Source organism: Coregonus clupeaformis, unplaced genomic scaffold (genome assembly GCF_020615455.1).
Source record: "Coregonus clupeaformis isolate EN_2021a unplaced genomic scaffold, ASM2061545v1 scaf1942, whole genome shotgun sequence".
Classification (NCBI taxonomy): domain Eukaryota; kingdom Metazoa; phylum Chordata; class Actinopteri; order Salmoniformes; family Salmonidae; genus Coregonus; species Coregonus clupeaformis.
This window is the reverse complement of record NW_025535396.1, coordinates 51,878-78,963: the sequence shown is the minus strand read 5'-3', so window position 1 is coordinate 78,963 and position 27,086 is coordinate 51,878. Positions and strand designations below refer to the sequence as shown.

General features: G+C 45.1%; 1 protein-coding gene across 6 annotated transcripts in view; it reads right to left on the bottom strand.

The window, feature by feature from the left end:
- Positions 1–27,086, bottom strand: part of LOC121532543 (nucleosome-remodeling factor subunit BPTF-like) — a 47,936-nt gene that overhangs the window by 15,540 nt on the left and 5,310 nt on the right. For 3 of the 6 annotated variants that reach the window (XM_045218976.1, XM_045218977.1, XM_045218979.1), the window contains exons 3-15: positions 22,789–23,009; positions 16,760–17,005; positions 14,356–14,705; positions 13,898–14,116; positions 13,114–13,262; positions 11,676–11,807; positions 9,944–10,073; positions 9,245–9,380; positions 8,573–8,884; positions 6,388–8,341; positions 5,246–5,370; positions 605–757; positions 270–420 (exon numbers count right to left, since the gene is read on the bottom strand). In XM_045218976.1, coding sequence (XP_045074911.1) covers positions 270–420; positions 605–757; positions 5,246–5,370; positions 6,388–8,341; positions 8,573–8,884; positions 9,245–9,380; positions 9,944–10,073; positions 11,676–11,807; positions 13,114–13,262; positions 13,898–14,116; positions 14,356–14,705; positions 16,760–17,005; positions 22,789–23,009 — 4,278 coding nt within the window. Of the gene's footprint in view, positions 1–269; positions 421–604; positions 758–5,245; positions 5,371–6,387; positions 8,342–8,572; positions 8,885–9,244; positions 9,381–9,943; positions 10,074–11,675; positions 11,808–13,113; positions 13,263–13,897; positions 14,117–14,355; positions 14,706–16,022; positions 16,216–16,759; positions 17,006–22,788; positions 23,010–27,086 lie in introns of those variants that run through there. The other 3 variants (XM_045218978.1, XM_045218980.1, XM_045218981.1) reach the window with 3 other exon arrangements.

The window sequence follows — 27,086 nt, the reverse complement described above, 5'->3', positions numbered from 1 at the left end:
GATGTATCATACACAAACCACTGAAAGAGTTGGAACATAACTATTTTTTCCCCAAAATGAATGCAATTAGCTATACAAAAACTATAGTTAATCAAATTTAGGGAAATTAAGCAACATGTTTTTTAAAAATTAGTTAAGAGAGTTGAAGTGCATTGATAACAGAAGATAATGACAGTTCAATTTACAGTTCACTGAAAGAGAATAGCATGGAGTATGCAGTTACTATGACCCCCTAGATCTCGTGCCCCCCGTGCCCTTTGCCCTCTGACCTCTCAGAGAAGGCCCTGATCTCCCAGAGGTCCAGCTCCTCCTCGGCCACCCAGGACTCAATCACCATCGGCCCAGTTTCCTTTTTGGGCTCCGGCTTCTTGGGCCGCAGGTTGCTGGAGCGCAGGCCTTTCCTCTGTGGCGTGTGGGTCTCTGTAAGGATGCGAATGGATGTGAGAGAGAGAGGGGGACAGTAAGGGTGGAGCAAGAAAACAAAAGTAGAGGGGGAAGCAGTGAGATAAGAATAAGAGAGAAAGAGAGATTGTGTCAACGACGACATAAAATGAACCACCTTGGTGAGAAATAGTTTTATTCTAGCCGGCTGCTTCTCCCTCACCTTTTGGGGTCTCAGGAGCGCCGAGGGGGCAGATGATCTTGCGGATGCAGTATTCCGAGCGGATGCCATAGGGCCCCACGTCGCGGCGCTTGATAATCTCTGTGGTGGTGATCTCCGTCTCGGAGGTCTCTGTGGCAATGAGTGGGGATAGGGCTGGGTTGGTGTAGGATGAAGGAGGAGGAAGATGCAGAGAACAACTCCCAAGACATCACACAGTAACGACATAATACGCTGCCATTCAATACAATACACAGGAATGACATTCCATGGGAAGAGCCTCTGATATTTGAGTAAAAAGTAAATAGGAGTAGCAGAGGAAATAGGCTTCATGGTGGATATATTAGGATATACACTCCCCTACGTATTTATTTGTCCAGCGAAGCTGGATGAGGTAAAATGTTTCATATGAGGCGACAGCACAGAATGTCACCTTTTATTTGAGGGTATTTTCAAAATACAGTGCCTTCCGAAATACTTCAAAAGTATTCATGCCCCTGGACTTATTCCACATTTTGTTGTGTTACAGCCTGAATTCAAAATTGATTAAATATATTTTTTTTCCTCACCCATCTACACACAATACCCCATAACGTCCTCTGTAGCTCAGCTGGTAGAGCACGGCGCTTGTAACGCCAAGGTAGTGGGTTCGATCCCCGGGACCACCCATACACAAAAAAAATAATAATTATGCACGCACGACTGTAAGTCGCTTTGGATAAAAGCGTCTGCTAAATGGCATATTATTATTATTATTATTATTATTATAACGACAAAGTGAAAACATGTTTTTTGATTTTATTGAAATGTATTGGAAATTAAATACAGAAATATCTCATTTACATAAGTATTCACACCCTTGAGTCAATACCTTGTAGAAGCACCTTTTGCAGCGATTACAGCTATGAGTGCTTCTGGGTAAGTCTCGAAGAGCTTTCCACACCTGAATTGTACAACATTTGCCCATTATTCTCTTCAAAATTCTTCAAGCTCTGTCAAATTGGTTGTTGATCCTTGCTAGACAACAAGTTTCAAGTCTTGCTATATAATAATATAATAATAATATGCCATTTAGCAGACGCTTTTATCCAAAGCGACTTACAGTCGTGCGTGCATACATTTTTGTGTATGGGTGGTCCCGGGGATCGAACCCACTACCTTTGCGTTACAAGCGCTGTGCTCTACCAGCTGAGCTACAGAGGACCACAATATATATTCTCAAGTAGATTTAAGACAAAACTGTAACTCAGCCACTCAGGAACATTCACGGTCTTCTTGGTAAGCAACTCCAGTTTAGATTTGGCTTGTGTTTTAGGTTATTGTCCTGCTGAAAGGTGAATTCATCTCCCAGTGTCTGGTAGAAAGCAGACTCAACCAGGTTTTCCTCTAGGATATTTTCTGTGCTTAGCTCCATTCCGTTTATTTTTTATCCAGAAAAACTCCCCAGTCCTTAACGATTACAAGCATACCCATAACATGATGCAGCCACCACTATGCTTGAAAATATGGAGAGTGGTACTCGGTAATGTATTGTATTGGCCCCAAACATAACACTTTGTATTCAGGACAAAAAGTGAATTGCTTTGCCACATTTTTTCTTTAGTGCCTAGTTGCAAACAGGATGCATGTTTTGGAATATTTTTATTCTGTACAGGCTTCCTTCTTTTCACTCTGTCAATTAGATTAGTTTTGTGGAGTAACTACAATGTTGTTGATCTATCCTCAGTTCTCCTATCACAGCCATTAAATTCTGTAACTGTTTTAAAGTCACCATTGGCCTCATAGTGAAATCCCTGAGCAGTTTCCTTCCTCTCCGGCAACTGAGTTAGGAAGTACACCTGTATCTTTGTAGTGACTGGGTGTATTGATACACCATCCAAAGTGTAATTAATAACTCCACCATGCTCCAACGGATATTCAATGTCTGTTTTTTTTATTTGTACCCCTCTACCAATAGGTGCCCTTCTTTGCAAAGCATTGGAAAACCTCCCTGGTCTTTGTGGTTGAATCTGTGTTTGAAATTCACTGCTTGACTGAGGGACCTTACAGATAATTGTATGTATCGGGCACAGAGATGAGGTAGTCTTTCAAAAATCATGTTAAACATTATTATTGCACACAAATTGAGTCCATTAAACTTATTATGTGACTTTTTAACCCCCTAGAGTCGATTGACACACCAGTGCGTTAATTTAAGTTATACAACAAAAAAATCAAGTTACATAACAAAATCTGTCAGTTTAAGCTAGAGATATCTGTTTTGTTGCATTGGATGTGTCTCAAATCCACCGCATCCGCCAGTGTCGCACTTCCGCATCTGCGGTGAAAGGTGACAGAGCTAGAGCTGTGTTTGTTAGACCATGAGACATCCAGAAAATCTGTCTTCTCACGTAAACGTCTGTAGTGTCCGAACGGTGTGGCCTACTCTATTATCACTCAGTGGAAAGGGGAGATTCCCACGAACACCATCCGTTTTGCTCTACGACCCCCACAAGTGTTAGGAGACTCGTATGAAATCGGTACCGTAGATGTGCCGTTTGAGCTACAAATGAATGAGCAGCACATTTTCACTCCTGAACGTATTTAGGCTTGCCATAACAAAGGGGGGTGAATACTTGTTGACTCAAAACATTCATTTCAGCTATTTTTATATTTTATTTGTAAAAATGTTGAAAGACATAATTTCACTTTGATATTATGGAGTATTGTGTGTAGGCCAGTGACAAACAAAATCTCAATTTAATCCATTTTAAATTCAGGCTGTAACACAACAAAATGTGGAAAAAGTCAAGGGGTGTGAATACTTTCTGAAGGCACTGTGTCCATTTTACAGTTTAGAAATTAAAACACTATGTATATAGTCCCCCCATTTGAAGGTGTCATAAGTATTTGGACAAATGCACTCATAGGTGTATTCAAGTTATAAAAAGTTAAGTATTTGCTCCCATATTCTTAGCACTACATCAAGCTGGTACACTACCCCTACAATGTACAGTTGAAGTTTACATACACCTTAGCCAAATACATTTAAACTGAAGTTTTTCACAATTCCTGACATTTAATCCTAGTAAAAAAGAATCCCTGTCTTAGGTCAGTTAGGATCACCACTTTATTTTAAGAATGTGAAATGTCAGAATAATATTTTATTTCTTTCATCACATTCCCAGTGGGTCAGAAGTTTATATACACTCAATTAGTATTTGGTAGGATTGCCTTTAAATTGTTTAACTTGGGTCAAACTTGTCGGGTAGCCTTCCACAAGCTTCCCACAATAAGTTGGGTGAATTTTGGCCCATTCCTGACAGAGCTTGTGTAACTGAGCCAGGTTTGTAGGCCTCCTTGCTCGCACACGCTTTTTCAGTTCTGCCCACACATTTTCTATAGGATTGAGGTCAGGGCTTTGTGATGGCCACTCCAATACCTTGACTTTGTTGTCCTTAAGCCATTTTGCCACAAATTTGGAAGTATGCTTGGGGTCATTGTCCATTTGGAAGACCCATTTGCGACCAAGCTTTAACTTCCTGACTGATGTCTTGAGATGTTGCTTCAATATATCAACATAATTTTCCTTCCTCATGATGCCATCTATTTTGTGAAGTGCACCAGTCCCTCCTGCAGCAAAGTACCCCCACAGCATGATGCCGCCACTCCCGTTCTTCACGGTTGGGATGTTCTTTGGCTTGCAACCCCCCCCTTTTTCCTCCAAACATAACGATGGTCATTATGGCCAAACAGCTCTATTTTTGTTTCATCAGACCAGAGGACATTTCTCCAAAAAGTACGATCTTTGTCCCCATGTGCAGTTGCAAACCGTAGTTTGGCTTTTTTATGGCGGTTTTGGAGCAGTGGCTTCTTCCTTGCTGAGCAGCCTTTCAGGTTATGTCGATATAGGACTTGTTTTACTGTGGATATAGATACTTTTGTACCCGTTTCCTCCAGCATCTTCACAAGGTCCTTTGCTGTTGTTCTGGGATTGATTTGCACTTTTCGCACCAAAGTATGTTAATCTCTAGGAGACAGAACACGTCTCCTTCCTGAGCGGTATGACGCCTGCGTGGTCCCATGGTGTTTATACTTGCGTACTATAGTTTGTACAGATGAACGTGGTACCTTCAGGCATTTGGAAATTGCTCCCAAGGATGAACCAGACTTGTGGAGGTCTACAATTATTTTTCTGAGGTCTTGGCTGATTTCTTTTGATTTTCTCATGATGTCAAGCAAAGAGGCACTGAGTTTGAAGGTAGGCCTTGAAATACATCCACAGGTACAGCTCCAATTGACTCAAATGATGTCAATTAGCCTATCAGAAGCTTCTAAAGCCATTACATCATTTTCTGGAATTTTCCAAGCTGTTTAAAGGCACAGTTAACTTAGTGTATGTAAACTTCTGACCCACTGGAATTGTGATAGTGAATTATATGTGAAATAATCTGTCTGTAAACAATTGTTGGAAAAACTACTTGTGTCATGCACAAAGTAGATGTCCTAACCGACTTGCCAAAACTATAGTTTGTTAACAAGACATTTGTGGAGTGGTTGAAAAGCGAGTTTTAATGACTCCAACCTAAGTGTATGTAAACTTCCGACTTCAACTGTATATGGGTGGGTGGGTGTTGAGATACATGCAGAGAAAGGATGGTCTACCTGTGCGCGTGGTGCCTACAGCGGCGGAGGGCTTGACGGCCATGTCGTCCCACCTCAGACAGGCCCACAGCAGCCTCAGCATCAGACTGACCCCTGCCAGGGACTTCACTGTCTGGAGACGGTACCTGCAGAGACAGACAAATAGGTTACCACACATACAGGAGCACAAGCGCGTGCACACACACACAGGCACATAGTCACATACGCACACGTAAACACACAACTGTCTGGGGTCACCAACACGCACAGCCTTTGTCTGCTACCATACAGGTACATGAAAAAGAGACAGGACGTGCACACACACACACACACACACACACACACACACACACACACACTCACACGCACACAGAGTTCATAAAGTTCATAAGTCAACCGTGGCAGCCAGGTAAAATGACCGTGTTACTTCCTTGTTTCCGAGGTTGGCTATGAACCTGACTCTTTGGTATGCTTCCTCTGTTTGCTATTTAAAAAAGGTTGAACAAATGTTTCTAAAAAAAAACATATTGGGACAGTCGAGGTGTGCGTCCCAAATGCCACTCTAATCCCTATAGAGTGCACTACTATACCATAGTATACTATAGGGCCCTGGTCAAAAGCAGTGCACTATATAGGGAATAGGGTGCCATTTGGGACACACCCAGGGAAAGACATTCCTCTTTTTCCAGTGTGACTGACAGACCACAGGCAGGGAAAACATCCTCGGAGCGGTTAACACGCAGCGCGAACATCCTGACACTTGCAGACCGCCAGTATGATTCACGTCTAGCAGTAAAAAGCGGTGGTCAAAATAACCTGAGATCTCTCTGTGAGAGCCACAACAGTCATAGGGGCCAAACCCACTAACAGCAAACAGAAGGACGAGAAGACATTACCAACAAATCAACAGGACAAGTCGTTCGCCGGAGCATTAATGCTCAAGAGGTTCTAGTTATTGTGGTATGACTGTATCACAGCTAAGAGTTGATGGCGTGCAAGGCTGCAACTAACGCTAATCATAAATCACATGGAGCATTAGAAAACCCATATATTTAAAGCCCTGAGTTTTCTCTAGCTAGGTAGTCTGGCAAAACTCAGGGCCCTAATCATATCAAATAATGCAGTTAGCTAAGGCGCTAGCCCGTTGAAAGCTGTGTTCTCACCTCCATGTGATGCCATAGGTGGGCCTGGGCGAGGGGTAGGGCCAGATGTCCTGGGCCGGCTTGGCGTTGTAGCTGAAGATGGACACCTCACGGATGCCCCCCCGCCTTGCCAGCTTCTTCAGGTCGTCGTTGGGCAGGACAAAGATGCTCTTACGTTGGCTCTTGGTAACAAACTTGCGGTAGGATGGCAAGGCGGTGCCTGAGCGCGTCTTCTTGGTGCGCGAGAACTTGAGGAGGCGAACGCGGCCCTTGGTGGAGGTCGACGAGGTCACAATCCCCGAAACGGAGGAGTTTGAACGAGAGGACTCGTTGTGGGCGGCGAGGAGCGTTGTCTTGTACTCGGTCACCGTTTCGCTCTGGCTCTCGTCTGATTGGCTGTCGGGCGTGGGTGACAGCATTTTGGTCACGGTGGTTTTGGTCATGGTGGTGAGCGTGGAGACCGCGCTGCTCTCGGTGGTTGAGACTACGGGCGCGGCTGTCGTCCCCGAAGAGCTTGAGACCCCCGCCGTTAGCCGAGACTCCGTGGATACCGTGGTGGTGGTGGTTGTTGTGGTGGTTACCTGGGTGAGGATGGTCTTACCGAAGGATCCCACCCCACTGTTGCTGCTCTCCTCCGCAAAGTCATTGCTGAGGCTGGAGTCCTCTGCAGAGCGCACCGACGAGGGGGCCATTTTGTTGGGCGTAGTAGCATCGCGCTTAACCTCCATGGGCTGGGTGTTGTTGAGCTGCTGGGTGCTCTGGGTGGTCGTAGACCCCAGCGCCTCCACGTTGTTTTCCAGCCTGGCCACCTTCACCGGGGGCTGGAAGTCCTGCTCCGACACCGTGACCTTCCTCTCCACCTCTAACCTTGGAGCCGGCCTTGGTTCCGTGCTGTCCGGCCCGGTCCTCTCGGCTACAGGGGCCACAATGCCGTTGAGCAGGGGCTTTAGGGGCGAGACCACTTGACCCTCTCCCTCCACCTTGCCTAGGCTGTTCACCTCTGAGCTGTTAGTGAGAGCGTTGGAGGGCTCGTTTAGAGTTGGTAAAGAGTTGGTCAAGGCTTTAGCCTCCACGCTGTCATTTCCATTGATCTGAGGTAGAGAGGAGGGCTGGGACCCAGTGGCGATGGCCTCGGTGCTGCTCTGTCCATTGCCCTGCCGCTCCTCGGGCCCCTTCCCATTCTCCTCTGTGCTCTGCTGGGGGGGTTTAGGAACGGTAGCTGCAATCTGGCTGCCCTGCTGGGTTATAGTGCTTGGGGGTATCGTTGTGGAGTGGGGTTTCAAAATGGCCACTTCAGGTCCTGCACCCTCGGTGAAAACGGGCTTGGAGCTGGTAGACTCTGATGGTCCACCAGTGTAGTGGATCCCACCTGAACTCTGAGTTTCCATCGGTTCCGCTGTGCTGCTGGGCGTTTTAAGGCCCTCCTGCCCTGAACCGGCCCCTGTGGGCCCTATAGTCCTCTCAGGGAGGTCTCCCTCCTGTTTATGGGGGGTCATTTGGTTTTGTGTTGGTGGGGATGCTTCAGCTGCAGGCTCTTTGGGTGGGGTCGCTGTGGCTAGGTGAGGGACCCCCTCAGCGGTCTTTGAAGGGTCCGCCTGCACCTCCCCTTTGACTGACAATGGAGCAAGCGCAGGTGGCACCGAAGGGGTGCTGAACTCCAATTTCACTGTGGGACTCTGGGCCTGGGTCGGAGTTTGGGGCTGGAGTGGGGTCTGCGGCAGGGCGGTCTTCGCTGGGGTAGGCTTGGCCAGGGCGACCTGAACCCTCTGCTTCTCCTCCAGGGCGTGCTGCTTGACGCGGCGCTCCAGCAGACCGTCCAGCTTGGAGGCCTTGACCTTCTTCTTGTAGGCCACGCGTGTCAGGAAGCCCTGGGCCACGTCCACCACGTCGTAGTTAAAGGGCCTTGCTTTCCCCTCGCCAGGCTCCTGCTTCACGGACGTCGTCTCCGTCTCGGTCCCTGGGCTGCTGCTGGTCTCTGACAGAAAAACAAAATGGACACGTAAGTTACTGGATCATTCTTCTTATCCTCTCGTCTGAACAATGGTGAAGAAGCTTAGTGCCCAAATATGGATGTAAATGAGCATGTAGAGAAGTATAAGATCTGGTGGATTCAATAATACGTGTGACTGATATTGCATGTGTTAGTTAGCTAAGTTAAAGCTAACAATCAATAAGGGAGTCAATGACAATCTATAAAAGCGCTAACCTTTTTCATCATCTTGTCCTGAGTCTGAGAGGCTAGGGTCCACCTCCATCTTGTCAGCAGCGGAGTCTTGCATCTTCACCTTCGCTGGCTCATCACTCTCTTCTTTCTTTCCCTCCTCTGGCATTTCCTTCGTCTTCTCTCCTGACAGGCGGTCTGCTGAGGGCTCTGGGGTGGTAGTGGTGGTGGGCGTAGTACCCCCATCTTTCTCCACGGGTCTTCTGCATCCCTGGGGTTCTGAAGCGACAGTTGTTTTGAACAACCTTGGCCTTGGACCCAAGTCCAGCAAGTTGCATTTCTCGCCACGTCTGGCAGCTGCGAAGGAAGAAAAAATACTTGTTTGAGTTATTATAGCCACATTTATATTAGTAGAGTCAATTTCACAGGGGAGTGTTATCCCATGTGAAATGCAATCGTACATTTCTCACAACGTTTGGCAATTAAGAAGGAAGAGGAGGAGTTTGACAGCTATGTGTACATTTGTCCACTGAATTCCTTGACTTCTTTCAAACCAAACCATAGAGATGGATGAAGATCTCTAGTTGGATATAATTTGTTTTTGCATGGACATTGCCATTGCCAGTGCTGTCACAGATGCCATAAAGGCACAGATACAAAGATGAGAGCTCTATCCATCTCTATGAAGAGGAGACAAACTAGAACGCTCCTGCTGACCTTCCAGCTCAGCGCGGTAGTTGGCGTTGGTGTTGCCGGGCAGTTTGGTCAGGAAGCGGTGCACATGCGTCTTGCTGATCCAGCTCCAGCCGCCCCAGCCCGTCACACGATACTCCTCTCCCTTCTGCTTCCACACCTTCACACGGAAGAGAGAGAAAGAGAGACGGAAAGCGGAATGACGGAAGTGGAAAGGAGAGAGTACAAAGGGATGAAGGAAGCGGGCAGCAGAGAGAGAAGGGGGGAGAGAGAGATAGAGAGATAAAGGAAGCGGACAGGAGAGAGAGAGAAGGGAGGGGGAGAGAGAGAGAAATGAGAGGGCCAGAGGGTATTCACACCCACCATTAAGTAAACTAATCTAGCAGGGCCACTATGTGAAAGATGACACTCCCACCGGAGCTCGGACACTCGCCTCATCAAAGGGCTTTTAACACCGCTCGGCATTCTGGGAGGCAGGAAGTGGCAATTAAACACGTCCTGGCGATTAGGGGTGACGGTGAACGGCCCGGTCGTAAATAGAGTGGTAGAGCTTCGACTTAAAAGGGCCTGGGCTCGGTCGGTAAACAAGGGCCAAATGAAAGGGGTGTATGTGTCTGTGTGTGTGTATGTGTAGCAGCCCTTAAGTGTGTGTGTGGGTGTCTGTGAGTGTGTATGTGTAGCAGCCCTTAAGTGTGTGTGTGGGTGTCTGTGAGTGTGTAATACCTGGTGCTTGATGGGGAAGGTGTACTTGACCCAGGTGGCCTGCTGCATGGTCTCCTCGTCCTCCAGCTTCTTCTCCCTCTTCTTCACCTTCTCCTTCTCCTCCCGCTCCATGGACGTCATACGGTGTAGCCTGCATGGTGGCACAGAAAGGGGGAAGAGAGAGAAAGTCAAACACACACAGTCAGTTCAAAAGCAGATTCCTTCAATGCACTCTGGTGTGAGTGAAAGGTCTGGGCTAGCCTGGATCAAAAGGCAGAGGAGGGTAACACCCTCGTTGCTCTTGGCAAGGCTCCATGCAACACATACACACACAAATGACGCGAGCCCCTTGACTGACTCTGCACACCCACATACCCACCGTTACTATAACACAATCAAGGCAGTTAAGAGGAGGAGAGTTGCGGCCTTTACACATCAGTAGAACAGGTAGCAGCGTTTCCCCCCAGTATATAAATATTGTGCTACACACCAGGGGCGGGCCATTTGATCTGCTGCTGATCACCTCTGGGTAAGCTGGTCTTAGTGTGAGGGATGGGAGGGGACAGAGGAGCTGCTAAAGTGGGGCAACGTTCCATATGGCACACTATTCCCTATGTAGTGCACTACAGTAGTAGTGTACAGAAGTAGTGCACTATATAGGGAATAGGGTTCCATTTGGAAGGCAGTGTGTTTCAATGTTTATACAAGCATATCAATTTGAATGCATGCCGAATGCATTGCTTCATACTAGGGATGTAACGATTCATCGATACACGGTTCAAAAGTCTCGCGCCAGACAGCTTACTTCCACACGTGAGATTAGATCTGCTCTATCAGGTACAGAAGGCGCTAAAGCAAAAAGCTAATTGTAATTAACTTGTAAATAAATAATCTTAACTGTCATGGGAGCCCGGGACCTGATAAAGTGGACAACTACATCCAACAAGAGTCGAAGGCCAGAGGGATACACTAACTAGAACCTTCTCATCGCAGATCTGGTAGGACAAAAAAGCACGACGGTGGCTGGCCAATGTTATTGTTTCCCCCCACGGTGTTCATCAGCTTCTACTGTATTGGACAGAAACATTGAGAAATAGTTTGGTCGATTTATTGGTCAAATTAATTTTGGGGGGTCAATTTCAAGTCTTTCAAAACGAATATCTGACTAACTCAGAAATATGAAGTTATTTCAGAATGAAAGTTAACCGCCTAACGCACCATGCTTTGTGACATTATGTTAGCTAGCTATCCCCAGTTAGATAGTGTTTTCACTTACTGCATCTGCATGCTTGTTGCGTTCGCCCTGGAGCACTTGTTTGTTTGTGAGCTGGCTACTCGTTCAATAGTATAATCTAATCTGTTCAAAACGGTGGCAGCATGTTCAGCAGTGGTCATTCAGTTTTTTTCATGCAAAAGTGAAATAGGTGTATTTATGCTGTTGTTCAAATGCACAGATCACTTTATATATCTTCTCAAAGAAAAAACGATAGTTCGAAAATTTGGCATCATATTTCTGTCATGCTTCTTTGTTGACAACTCCAACCACCCCGCGCCCCGGGTATTCAGCCATTCAGCAGCTGCCACTGGTATAGGGTTTGCGCTCATTCTGAGGTCACACTTGGAAGTGGCTGCTTAAATGGTATTAAGGCATTATTTGAAGTGGTAATGACATTCTAAGGATGCCATAACACGGTAAAATAGGTTCTCTTGATGACTTGATGCCAGTTTAAAGTGAAAGACGGAGTCTACTCGCCTGGTGTGTCCCAGCGCGTCCTTCCAGACAGGGAGCAGAGCCACAGGTTTGATGGCACACTCCAAGATGGCCATGGCCAGGGCAAACTCCCTGGCCTTACTGCACATCTGCACCGCCTTAATCCAGTTGTTCCTGATGAAAACCAAAACAAAGCCAAAGGGAGTCAGACAATGGTGTTATCCGTCATATGGAATCACGGTGACATCAAATCATGACAGTGTGACTTTTATCCGTCATCTGGGACTGCTGCGGTCAGAACTGAACAAGAGCAGCGCACGCTAACTTCGATGAACATGTAAAAACAAATATGTTATCACCAAATATGATATCACAAACTAGTGACGGTCCTCATGAGAGCCAGTTTCATCATAGTGCTTGATGGACTGCACTTGAAGAAACTTTTAAAGTTCTTGAAATGTTCCGTATTGAATGACCTTCATGTCTTAAAGTAATGATGGACTGTCGTTTCTCTTTGCTTATTTGAGCTGTTCTTGCCATAATATGGACTTGGGTCTTTTAACAAATAGGGCTATCTTCTGTATACAACACAACTGATTGGCTCAAACGCATGAAGGAGGAAGAAATTCCACAAATTACCTTTTAAGAAGGCACACCTGTTAATTGAAATGCATTTTAGGTGACTACCTCATGAAGCTGGTTGAGAGAATGCCAAGAGTGTGCAAAGCTGTCATCAAGGCAAAGGGTGGCTATTTGAAGAATCTCAAATATAAAATATATTTTGATTTGTTTTACACTTTTTTGGTTACTACATGATTCCATATGTGTTATTTCGTAGTTTTGATGTCTTCACTATTATTCTACAAATGTAAAACCCTGGAATGAGTAGGTGTGTCCAAACTTTTGACTGGTACTGTACATGTTGGTTGTTTTGCTCTAGGACGCCCACAGGCCTCACAAGACTCGTCTGAAGGTCCCCCAGTACCAATTGAAAACATTTATGGAAGTATATATGGAGACTGTTTATGCCAAAAATAAGGGGTTAAATACATGTCCCAAAACATTTTCTAATCCTGATCTTTCTTATATCTCTCAGACAGACAGACACTTCAGAAGAAACTTCCCTTAGATTTATTGTGGGGACTGTTGTTCCATGTAGTGAATCTGTTATTCAACACCTTTTTATGGGCTAATAGCAGTAAGGCCAAAAATACTTTTTCATCAAATATTTTTTTATATACATTTGTTTTGATACTTCAAACAGTCTTAAAATTCAAAATCAAATATCTAAATGATCCTTGGTATGACCTTCTTAAAACAATTCCATATAGCTTAGTAGAACCCCCCCTCCATCCCTCCCCTGACTTAGACCGGGCTTAGACTCTTATGGGTTAAAAACATTTTGATCATATTCTTTCATAACTTGTAAATCAACCAACTAGGCTCTCAAAAACCCCCAGAGCCCACATTCCAGCCGTACCTGTGTGAAGCCCAGTTGGGGTGCATGAAGGGTGCGGGCACGTTGGTCTCCAGCTGGATGATGGTGAGGCGCAGCGTGGAGATGGTCAGCACTTTGGAGCCGTGGATGGAGCCGTTCCACTTGAAGTCGCCTGCCGGCGTCATGCAAAACTGAATAATAAAATAACAGCTTTATATGTAGAGCTTTTCATTACATGGGGAAAACACAAAGCACTGTACATCTAAAACAAACTTAAACATGCATTAAGAAGGAGCAACAATTAGAAAAATTGAAGAAGAAAAAAACAGCTCAAATCAAACAAGGGTAGAGGGCCAGTACTGTACAAGATACAAAGACAACTGAAAGGAGGAAACAAAGACTTAAAGGGATACTTCAGAGTTTTTGGTAATGAAGCCCTTTATCTACTTCCCCACAGTCAGACAAACTCATGGACACCATTCTTATGTCTCAGCGTGCGGTTTGAAGAAAGTTGCTAACTAGCGCAATTGCTATCCTGTAGACTTCTAGTCATTGCGCTAACGCTAGTTAGTATTGGCTCGCAAAACGACCTCTAACTTCCTTCATACTGGACGCAGAGACATAAAAGGTATCCACGAGTTCATGGGACTCTAGGGAAGTAGATAAAGGGCTTCGTTGCCAAAATCTCAAACTATCCCTTTAAACAGTTGAATCTAAAACTTAGCGCAAGTGTTTATCTGTTCAAGTTTATGTTGACTCCTTCAGTTGTGTGCAAGCTAAAGTTATCTTAAAATAAGTTTTATCTTCAAGTTTAACTTAAGTTTACCTTGTGCGAGAGGTGTCGCCGCTTGTCCAGGTCCTCACGGTGCTGGGGCTTGTTGAGGGCCAGCGTATTTCCGCTGTACTGGTTGTGGTAGACACGGTACTTGCCCTCCTGGCCCAGCTTGAAGAAGTGGCTGAGTGTGCCCTTCATCACCACCTCCTTGCTCGTTAGACTGCGCGTGCTGAGGCGCGACACGTCGCCCGCCGGGGTCACCACCAGCACCTGGAGTGAGGAGAGGAGGGTCAAATCAAAGGTAAATCAAATACATGATAGGTTGATAACAGACAAGCGACACTCAAATTGAAATAAATGCATGATATTTTTAGATGTAAATATTTGGCCCACGATTACGAAAAATACAAAGTAATCTCAAACAAAGTTTAGTACACCAGGCAACAACCTAAGGATAGCTATGAATGCAATGGCTAAAAAGTATTTTTTTGTAGATTAATAGTGATCACCTCTTTGCCCTCCTTGTAGCCCTTGTTGGCCTCGTGGACTGCTTCCTCCACCTTCTTGCTCTTCAGCTGGCTCAGCTTGCTCTCCGGGTTACGCAGGCGGGTCACCATGCGGCCGCCCGGAGTGACTGCCAACCGCTTACCACCGGCCTCGCCGTTCACCCCCTGGTCGTCCTGGCTGTTGACAGAGGACTGAGAGGACCGGTCGGCCAGGTCGGGCTCCTCCGGGCCCCTGGGGGACTCCCTGGCAATGGTGCTGCTGTTGCTGTTCTCCTCACCACCGGGCTGAGGTGGCTGGCTTAGGATTGAGACCCCCTCTCCACTAGGAGAGCTAGAATCAGATCCTGCCTTCTCTAAAACACAACGTAAGTCACTATTTAAAATCATGCTTTAAAGGGATGGTATACTGCAAAATCAAAGTTTGACAGATATTTTCAGACGTCAAAATTAGTCATATGTCAAGAGTCCACATCCCACGCAATCATGTATGTAGATCCAGCTATATGCCTCAACCCAAATGAATGGATAAGCACCAGGGAATCCAGAGATTATATGGTGCCTATCTTTTTAATTCATTTTGGATTGTGGCATGTAATACAATCTATATTTTTGTTTGCCTGGGATGTGGACTTCTCAAGAGAAGACCCAACAGACAGCCCCTTGTCAAGAGCAAGTTCAAAGTTAAAATGACATGCAATAGCTCCCTCTAGTGTCATGAAGCTGCATGCGTGTCATTCCTGTAGTGCCCACACGCAACCTTTTACACAGCCAATAGGGTTATGATGATTCATAGTAATAATGATCGGGACCCATGCATTAAAGGCATGACTAATCACCCCTTTAGGGGACGAGCATGGGGGAGTAGGATGACATTGCCCCTAGACATTGATCCAAGGTCAGTTCTGAATGGTGAGGGATGGGTAAGGCTGATCCTAGCTCTGAGCCTAAGGTCAACGTCAACCCAGAGGTGAATATGGATGTCAACAGATAAGACACCAATCCAATGAAAGATTGAGGGTACAGCGTCAACATGACAGGAATGTGACATATGGCCAAACCCAAGACACTTGGTTTTACACCACTAGTACAATAAAGGTGAAGCTATTTTAGAAATGCAACACATGAAGATGGATATTGAATCATGGCAGCCATGATGGTTCTTCACAATGAGCCATGTTCTCTGAGGCAAGCATCCAACAGTGGGCACACCACTGATGATAATGATAACAAGCAGGCAAGCCAGAAGCAATGCACTTGTGCTGACTGGATAATAGCGCCCACAAGGTTCAAACTGAAATGCTTTGTCTGAAAGTCATTGTGATTCATGCCAGGCTATTCAGCCTGATTGCACATCAAAGCAATTAGCTTTAAACGTTCTTTTGGAATGAACTAAAAGCAGGTATTCAGCACAGTTGTGACAAGCGTTCAATACCAAAGCTGAAATTCAGGTGTTTGCAAGTGTTGAAAAATCCTGTTGATTGCAAGATAAATTATTGAGGTGCTTGACAGCGAATTAAATGAGGGATGCAAGAGGGACAGCGACCAAGGGTAGAGCGGTGCAAAAAGGGGAAGGCGGGATGTTAGGAGAGGAACAACCCAAGCATGGCGAGTGAATGGAGAGGGTTGATGAATGGGGTTCAAAGTTCACAGTGACACCACCCCCTTGGTACCTTCAGCCTCCTGCACGCCCTCCATGTTGGTTTGGGACCTCGTCCCCAGGCTCTCGGGCCCCGGCAGGGAGGTCTTGCCCCCCGACGGCAGGGCTGGGGGCCTCTGTTGCGGGGAGGGTGGGTTGTGGAGCCGGGAGATCAGGCTTACTCCCCTCTGGGATGGAGCCCTCACCAGTAGAGGGAGCCAGCTCTGCTACAATCAGAGTCAAGATATTCAGAGTTTGGCAAACTATCCTACATGTTGACACCATTTTAACTCCATTCAAATTTGCATTCTCGCTAGAATGTAATTATCTTGGAACTTTTGATGCCAAGATGGCGGCCAATAAAATTACACATCTCAAACAGAGTTGGTCAAAGTGTATGTACCAGACCATGTATGGAATATGCACAACAAGCACTTCCAGCGTGGGTATATAGAAGATGTTGTATTGTAATAAGACTAGTAGGCATTGTGTAAAACTTGGTGTGAGGACGCTTATTACCGAGGGGTTATCAGCAGTATTGCTGAAGGCATTGTTTTAAGTTGACAAAGTGGTCTCCGATGTGTTGACAAGCAACACAAGGGATTTCTAATTGGCACAGAAAGAGAAGAGAGCTGTGGGAAACGGATCAATAATGAATTAGGCCTACATCGCTCTATATCCAGACACAGAAATATCAAACAGCCCGTAGAGCCTGTTGGACCATGGTGTTGCAGTAGCTTTAGTTAGATGGTGTGTGTGTGTGTCTCTTACCTGTAATGGTGGTCCCCTCCTTGGCCACCTGGTCATTGTCCTTCTCAGCCTTGCCCTCCACTGCTACCACCTCCTCTCCCTTCTTCTCTAGGTCATCAGTCTTCTCCTTGGGTTCTCCCCCCTCCGTCTCCTCCTCCTTCCAGAGAGTTTTCTGCGCCTCCGCCTTCTCCCTCTCCTCAGCCGCCCGGCGCTTCACCTCCTCCAGCTCCTCCACCTGCTTGGCTCTCAGCCGGTCCAGGATCTCCTCTGGAGAAAGGAGATGTCACAGATTGATTGATTCATTTAATTGATTAGATAATTAAAATACATATTATGTATGTCTAAATGTTTAATTGTGGGAAAACTATATACATATATATACATATACATATATATAAAACAAATAAACATTCAGCCAAAAATACCAAATAACTAGCAGTATATAGACTAAACACTATCAAGGACAACACAATAAAGTCTGACTTATTAGAGAATGGTGATTAGTCAGCTAGAAATTGAAACCAGCAGGACTGCAGAAATCAAGGCGCTGAGTTATGCACCCGAGCTACACCTTGACTGTCTCATACTGCCTGAGCATAAACTCCTGTTTTATTGACTAGCCTATAAAACAGCAATAACTCACAGAGCATTCTTCGTATTCTAGCCAGCAAGCAATGGTGTGTAGAGAGTCAGTCAGCCTACGCATTCGCTTTATCCTACACTAACAGAGTACATTTAATCAATACATTTTCTTATTTGACCATGGCGCAAATATGCCAGATGAATCAAACATTCAAACGTATGTTTGAAAGCTTGCTACTAACTGTGCTTTTCTCTGGGCTATACTATAGGAATGGCCATGTAGTCTGTCTGGTAATGAGCACATTAGCACCCAGCTGTGCTTGGAATTGAACACTGCCTCAAAATGAAACTTATCTGAAATGACAGCCGGATAATGAGAAATCATCATGGCTTATACAACTGCTCAATGCGGTAAAACAAAGAAATGAGCCTGTATGAATGTGTGAATTCCACTCTCTCGCAGGACCACATGCTGAGAGATTGAAGTCGTACTCTGTGATGAAACAGGTTATTTAATATTTCAGGCATCAACGACAGCCTACTTCCTCTGTCATTTGTCACTGGAGAGCATGTGTGTGTGTGTGTGTGTGTGTGTGTGTGTGTGTGTGTGTGTGTGGGTGGAGAAGCCTTGACAGCAGCCTAATGAGTCATCCTAGGGGGCCCAATCTGGGATCTGTCATCGTTCTGCCAATGCCAGTGTCTTATGGTGTGTGTGTGTGTGTGTGTGTGGTGTGTTTGTCTACGTGCGTGTGAGAGAGGAAGTGTGTAAAAGGCTCTTTCAGACATAATGTGATTTCCACAGTGTGTGTGCAGGAGTGTGTCGTAAGTAGACTCACTGGTGAGATTTCAAACCATGAATTCTCAAATGGGAGGCACAACAACAGAGAACATGATCTCAGTCCCTTATCCGTGTCCATCACCATGGCACAGTTACAGTAGCCTGGTCCCAGATCTGTTTATACTGTATAACAAAGTCCTACGGTCATTGCCATGTCAAACATAAAACAGATCTAGGACCAGGCTGCAGATACGAGTCCCAATCTAAAAAGCCTCAGCTGTTACAACAGCTTCCTATTCTTGTCGTCACCTCGAGACCACTGATAGGTAAAAGGATTGGATAGCCTTAACACCCTATCACATTCAACCATCCCATTTGTTCTTTAAATCAGATCAGTTGTCATGAAGGAGAGGAGGAAACTGTTTGGAGCCCAGCCAAACTGGGACTGGATAGTAAAGTTGTCATGGAATGGCTGTACTGGTTCCTATGGCCCTTCGACATGACTGGGTAGTATTCATGTAACTGGGGGAGGGCGAGAGGAAGGGACGGGGGTACAGACAGAGGGAGCAGAGAGAGGGAGAGACAGAGGAGGAGTCATTGGCAGGCTCTCTGGTGTTAGACAATTGAGCCCCTCACACCCAGGGACCTTTGGCTTAGATGGACTGGCTTGGCTAACTTGGCTACGTATAGAAGACAGGAGGACACCCAGCACAGCCATGTCCCTCCTCGTCTTTCATATCCTCTCTCCTCCTCTATGTCCGTCATTCTTTCTCCATCTCTCTCATCCCCCTGTTTCTTGACCTTTTGCATCCATATTCTTCCACTGTCCCTTAACCGCGAACCCACCCCACCAATGACCATTGACTCTCTCTATCCGACCATCTCTCTCTCTCCCCCGTTCCCCCTCTCTCTCTGCCTCAGAGACATTCAGTCCTGCATCTTGGACCTCCTCCCAGTGAAGCCTGCTGGAGCAATGCCAGAGCCCCCAGAGCCTACAGCCAGCACAGGAGGAGATAGAGGCACTCAAACACAACCAGCCAGCCAACCTGCCACTGCCCCACTGATCAGGACCTACTTACCCAAATACGAGGGGTTTGGAAATATTTTGGATATTGCTTTGGGAAGGATGGGTAAATCCACTATGATAATCTGGCAGAGGCAGGGGGGAGAGGGGTATGCTAGTGCCATACATTAGTGCTGAGCGATTAGTACTTTTTGAGGTCAGTTCGGTTTCGGTTAGATTATATTGTTTTATTTTTACAAATTTAACATTAAATGCACTATGCATTATGTGGGTTGAATGCTAAAACACAGAATAAAACAATTAATAAAAGTCCCATGACGGTAGCGACGGCCCATCACTTAATAAAATATTTCAGTTGTTGTGTATATTACATTTGTTTTATTGGACTACTTTATTATTTCATTCCAAGTCATCATCTCATCTCTATAAAGCTGCTACCTATGCTGTCTGACAAAATCACTATTTTAGTAGTTCTTCAAAGTAAATAAGGCTTTTATGACTGCTGAATACCAACTATCAATCACTTAGATCATGTATTTTCAGGTAAAGATACCGCGAAGAAACTGCTCTCTATGTATCCCCTCTTGATCGCGCATTCTTCTGTCTCTTCCGTAGCACAGCACGCATAAAAGAAACAGACCAGACAAGTAGCTGTGCAATGGATTATGGTCATGGTAGTTAATTATCATGTTTTCTGCGCTAAACTATGTAGAACATTGACCTGTTGGAAACTACAACTCCCTACTACATCGCACAGTTCGGCCATGATGTGATTTATCTCTAGAGAAACTGCAGCGCAATGTGAACATTGAGCTCTGAGAAAAAAACACAACGAAATGAAATTCAAATAATTGTTTAAAAAACGAAAAATAACTGACAGCACTACCATATACAGTGAGGGAAAAAAGTATTTGATCCCCTGCTGATTTTGTACGTTTGCCCACTGACAAAGAAATGATCAGTCTATAATTTTAATGGTAGGTTTATTTGAACAGTGAGAAACAGAATAACAACAAAAACATCCAGAAAAACGCATGTCAAAAATGTTATAAAATTGATTTGCATTTTAATGAGGGAAATAAGTATTTGACCCCCTCTCAATCAGAAAGATTTCTGGCTCCCAGGTGTCTTTTATACAGGTAACGAGCTGAGATTAGGAGCACACTCTTAAAGGGAGTGCTCCTAATCTCAGCTTGTTACCTGTATAAAAGACACTTGTCCAAAGAAGCAATCAATCAATCAGATTCCAAACTCTCCACCATGGCCAAGACCAAAGAGCTCTCCAAGGATGTCAGGGACAAGATTGTAGACCTACACAAGGCTGGAATGGGCTACAAGACCATCGCCAAGCAGCTTGGTGAGAAGATGACAACAGTTGGTGCGATTATTCGCAAATGGAAGAAACACAAAAGAACTGTCAATCTCCCTCGGCCTGGGGCTCCAAGCAAGATCTCACCTCGTGGAGTTGCAATGATCATGAGAACGGTGAGGAATCCGCCCAGAACTACACGGGAGGATCTTGTCAATGATCTCAAGGCAGCTGGGACCATAGTCACCAAGAAAACAATTGGTAACACACTACGCCGTGAAGGACTGAAATCCTGCAGCGCCCGCAAGGTCCCCCTGCTCAAGAAAGCACATATACAGGGCCGTCTGAAGTTTGCCAATGAACATCTGAATGATTCAGAGGAGAACTGGGTGAAAGTGTTGTGGTCAGATGAGACCAAAATGGAGCTCTTTGGCATCAACTCAACTCGCCGTGTTTGGAGGAGGAGGAATGCTGCCTATGACCCCAAGAACACCATCCCCAATGTCAAACATGGAGGTGGAAACTTCACCGCATCAAAGGGACGATGGACAGGGCCATGTACCGTCAACTCTTGGGTGAGAACCTCCTTCCCTCAGCCAGGTCATTGAAAATGGGTCATGGATGGGTATTCCAGCATGACAATGACCCAAAACACACGGCCAAGGCAACAAAGGAGTGGCTCAAGAAGAAGCACATTAAGGTCCTGGAGTGGCCTAGCCAGTCTCCAGACCTTAATCCCATAGAAAATCTGTGGAGGGAGCTGAAGGTTCGAGTTGCCAATCGTCAGCCTCGAAACCTTAATGACTTGGAGAAGATCTGCAAAGAGGAGTGGAACAAAATCCCTCCTGAGATGTGTGCAAACCTGGTGGCCAACTACAAGAAACGTCTGACCTCTGATTGCCAACAAGGGTTTTGCCACCAAGTACTAAGTAATGTTTTGCAGAGGGGTCAAATACTTATTTCCCTCATTAAAATGCAAATCAATTTATAACATTTTTGACATGCTTTTTCCCCCTCACTGTATGGACTACTCGATCTAAAGCCTTTCATGATGTGCATATCCCTCCACACATATGCAAACGTGCAGACACGCATACACATACGCACACAAAATGCTAATGTATACAACTTGCATGAGTCATAACTGCAAAACCCATACACTCACCCAATACCATGGATCTAAAATAAGTGTGTGTGTGTGTGTGTGTTGCCGCGCTGATCAGCACCCTCACGTTACCAACTCAGAGGCAGACAACATTGAGAGGTTCAGCCACGGGCAGGATGCAAATCAGCAACCTTGTTAGAACCAACCGAACAGAGAAAATTATACCGATGATGAATATCACACACACCAAGAGACAGAGAGTAGTTGCGTCCCAAAAGGCACCCTATGGGCCCTGGTCAGATGTAGTGCACTACCTATGGAATAGGGTGCCATTTTGGGACACAGGCAGAGTAAGTGTTTGCTCATCACTTAACACCATTCATTCATCATAGGGGAGGAACTGAAGGGTAAATAGAGTAGTAGGCTATTAGCTCTCTCCAAACCACTGAGCATTGTCAAGAGGCAAAACCAATGACTGATGGAAATGACAGCAAAATTGTTACAAATCAAAATCATCTCTTTGAATTGGGACAATCTACTCCATTGAGGCTGGCATTGCAGTAATTGAGCTCCTTTCCCTCATAGACAGGCAACAGCCAAAACCACCAATCATTGACTTGAAGTACCCCCTCTATTCTCTGTATAGAGCACTTCTTTTGACCAGAGTCCTAAGGGGCCTGGTCAAAAGTAGTGCACTACATAGGTAATAGGGTGCAATTTGGGACATGACCAAACTGCCTTATTTGACGAAAAAGCCTAAACCTACTTTCTAATGTAAAAACAAATACATAACAGCTTTACCCTACTGAAATGTGCTCAAAATTCACCGGGGTCTCAATAGATTCAATGTAAAGCTTTCACCCTTCCAATGACGGTAACACAATGATAAACTTCAAAGGAAGCAATAGGATGTGTGCTATGGGGCATTTATAAGTTAGTTATCTAACAGCGTACAGAGAGCTGCATTCAATAGGCAAGTTGTCAGTGTGTAATACCGGTAGTTTAATAGTAAATAACTATGCAAACAAATGCTCAAATCTCCTTCTGAAATGACTGTAAATGACAATACCAGTCCTAGAATAAAATAAGAAAACAAATCCCAAATCCTGTGTGTGCACCCTAGGCCTCGTTCAATAGGCAAACGTTGCAGAAATTTAATGAGAGATTTCTATTCTACCTTATGCAACATGTCAGATAGATATAGGTTATGTAGAACAAACATGCCCTATCTGAACGTGTCCACATCTCTTACCGTTGGCGGCGGTGAGGAAGCACTTGTTGGCACCGCGGGCCTTGTTGGTGAGCTCCTCGGTGATGTCCATGTGCGTGTGCACCTCGTCCCTGAGCTCCTCCAGCGTGGCGTACAGGTGGGCCTCCCAGTAGCCCTTGTCCAGGCAGTCGATCAGCTCAGCCAGCTGTACCTTGGTGCTATAGTACCAGATGGTCTTGTCCTCCTGCTCGCCGTCCTCCTCACTGGGGTGGAGGGAAGGAGCGAGAGAGGGATGGAGGTGGTGGAGAGAAAAAGAGGAGGGGAGAGAGAGATAATAGGGAGATGGAGGGGACAGGGTAGGAGAGAAAGAGGATGGAGAAAGAGAGAGATCGAGGTCTTTGATTAATTGATGCCATCATCAAATGAAGAGCAGTAGAATGAAGAACATTTTTACCACAGACACCTTCTACTGTACATTGTAAGGACATAGTAGTAACAACTATTTAATACAAGTTTCTTCTTTCAGTGTCTTCTATGGTGCCAGTTTTCCTTAAAGGGCAATTCCGCCACTTTTCAAACTCATATTCATCATCTCCAGCACCATACCGGTGTCTAGATATAAAACAACAAAACATTAGATATGTGAAAACGGCACGTTTCTATGATCTGTGGTTACAAAGATAAGAAGAAAGGTTCCAAAAAAATGCTTCTCTGTGACATCACAGGGTAGGATTAAAAGTAAGAAAAACAGCGATTTTCAAAATCTGCAACGAGTTTCTAGCCAGAGGGAGGGTATTTTATTGCTCCACGTCACCGTGAATGTCAGTGTTTGAAAATCGTTTGATTATGTCATCAGGTAGAACGTAGAAATGCGCCGTTGTCACATACACTGTATGTAGGCATTGGTATTGTGCTGGAGATAATGAAAATGAGGTTGAAAAGTGGTGGAATTGCCCTTTAAGTTAACATTGACTTAGCTGCAATCATGGAAAACATGATTATATGGAAATTAAAGTTGTAATACCTTTGCACACACTAGGCATGCATGAGACATAGACAATATGACAAATTTGACAGCTTTGTGCACAGCAGGGTCGGGGCCTGGGTCTCAATAGCCTTTGGCTGTATTCCAACAGTCTAGTCAGCATCCTCTCAGGATGCAACCACCCACTCGAGACACACACACACATTCTCTCTCTCTCTCTCCCTCTCTCGCTCTCTCCATGGGGATAGTGAAAATCGATTACACTGCACCCGGTGAAGGACACTTTTTTGAGTGGCAGCGGTAATGAGACAGTGAAGGCTACCTCCGAATCCCTCTGTTCAGGTGTGTTTGTGTGTGCGTGTGTACGTGGGTGTGTGTGACACTCTCCTCTCAGGTTAAAGGAGTCTGCTACCACACCATCTGTGACTAGTGCTTAATAGCTGGCTTATATGCTATCGCTTACTAATATGTGTGTGTTTACATTGTCATTATCCTTGAAACAAGTGAGGCATTGGCCTTTCTATACCTTACCAGAGAAGCTAAACAAGTGATGTAAGTCGCTCTGGATAAAATCGTCTGCTAAATGACTAAAATGTAAATGTAAACGTTTCAATAAAATCATTAAAAGAGTGCCATCTGTCATGTAAAAAAAGCTCACAGTTTGAACATGATCACGGGACAATTGCTCGCGCTTCTGCTTCAATTTTGATTCCGGGTTATCAGTGTTTCTTAGCTGGATAACGTCAGTGCCTGATTGAAATTGACACTGTACACGTGAATAAATAAGTAATGATCACTTGCTGGCTGGCTAGCTAGCTAGTGTCGGGTAAATTTAGGAACAGGTTGGAACGGCAAGAGTTAGCATAGCGATCTGCCTGTTAGCTAGTTGTGAATAATCCTGTGTAGATGGATGCATTCGTGCGGATGTCTCTCGGTTCACCCTTGAATCAGCTAGCTAGCATAATAAGCTGTCAGCTGGTCGACATGCCTTCTTCTCAGATGTGTGCAGTTTTAGCTTGCTTGTATAGCTAAATGAACTAATGTAAAAGCTAGTTTTTAGCCAACGTATAAACAACTCTCTCATCTAGCTTGCTAGCTAGCTAGTTGGCTAACTAATGCTTATTTCATTAATGCAATGTTAGCTAAGCTAATATAATGATCCTAGCTAGCTAGCCAGCTACATTTGTCAGTGGGAGATTTATTTGCTAAAATGGAGACACCTTTGAGGCTTGTAGCCAGCTAATAGCTATACCTCCAGGAGCCCTACACAAGGCAGGATGGCTGGTCAGGTAAAGATCATCTTTGCATCTACCAACTGGCAGTTCATTTAATACATGTCAACATATTTTGTGGTACTAGTCCTAACATGTACTTTATGGTTATGTCAGAGCAATGTATATTATGTCATTGTCCACTGGATTAAAAACCCAAGACATCTCAAAGACCAGGCAAGAAAGTTAGATCTAAATGCTTTGTAAAGCCAGTCCTAAAATCGCTCACTCCGCCAGTCCTAAATTGCTCCATCCCCCATGGCCCTAACCCCTCGATGTTTGCAGATCTGTAGGGTCTGGGCAGGCAGGCTATAACCAGTGCAATGACGGATCTCACACCTTACAGATCTGTAGAAACAAATGGTTAGGGCCAAGGGGAGGGGTAGGGAGTGATTTGGGACCTGACGCAAGCGTTCCTGAGACTTTGCCAATCACACGGAGTTACTGGATGCTAGCCCACCACCTCAAGCTCAACATTGACAAGAGAAGCTGCTCTTCCTCCCTGGAAAGGCCTGCGCCAAGACCTCTGTCACAGTTAACAACTCCATTGTGTCCCTTTACCAGACTGTCTAAAACTCCTTCACACTCTCCACTGGCTCCCATCAGCAGTGTGCATCAAATTCAAGTCCCTGTTGCTTGCCTATAGGGTAGCAAGGGGAATCGATCCTCCCCAATCTTAGTCAGCACTGCCAAACTTGTTCTTCTTCATATTGCCATTATACACGTAACATGTCTCATAGAAGTTGCATGTCTTCTCCCCAAAAATGTTTTTATCCTGTAGCTGACCTAAGAGCACTGTTGGAGGTGCGACAGGCTGAGATACCCAGACGGTAAACACCAATCTGTATCATTTGTAAATAATGTTTAGATCAGTGTTTCTTAACCCTGTTCCTGGGGACCCCAAGGAGTGCACATTATTGTTTTTGCCTTAGCACTACACACCTGATTGAAATCATCAAAGATTGATGAATTGATCCTTTGAATCAGCTGTGTAGTGCAAGACCAAAAACAAAAATGTCCCAAGGACAAGGTAAAGGGTCAACCATAGTAGTATGTCACCCCTGGAGCAAATAAGGGTTAAGTGCCTTGCTCAAGGGCACAGACAGATTTTTCACCTTGACACCAGTTACTGGCCCTCTAACCGCTAGACTACCTAAGGAACACTGGTTTAGATAAAAGTGTAAAATATATGCCCCACATTCTTTCTCCAAAGGACCTTTCTATAGAATGCCCAGGGTAGCCATTAGCAGTTGCCTTCAACACTCATAATTTCCTTCAAAAGGACACAGTTTAGACACTATACTCAGTTTAGTATCTCAGTCTTCGTTTCACATTGTGATGACAACTGTTTTCACATTTTCCTCCTAGTGTCAGGACAGCAAACATTTCCCACAACAGCATCCTTTCAAAGACTGAGAAGGTGTCAGTAGGGCAAGGATATTATAGACCCTCCTAGACAACAGCCCAAGGTGAGACAACAGCCCTTGCCCATCATCCCATCCCATAACCCTGTGTTTCCCAAACTGTTCCTCCAAAGCCCCTAGCAAATGCATATTTTTGTCCTATCACACCTGATCCAACTAATCAATTGCTTGAGAAGGGATGTCCAAGGGTATATAACGTTACAGAATATTCAGATGTAAATCTATTGTCTAGAACTGACAATTTTCTGCCAGGTAGAATATTAAATTGTAATAACTATTTATTACACTGAACAAAGATACAAACGCAACAATTTCAAAGATTTTACTGAGTTACAGTTCCATAAGGAAATCAGTCAATTGAAAGGCCCTATTGATTGTAGGGCAGATAGAACTGTCAAAGGGATTCCTCACTGGGCAGTTGAAAGGCCCTAATCTATGGATTTCACATGACTGGGAATACAGATATGCATCTGTTGGTCACAGATAACTTTTTTAAAAGGTAGGGGCGTGGATCAGAAAACCAGTCAGTATCTGGTGTGACCACCACTCTACAATGGCTGTGCGAAGTTGATGGATATTGGTGGGAACTGGAACACACTGACGTACGCGTCGATCCAGAGCATCCCCCAAACATGCTCAATTGGTGACGTCTGGTGAGTA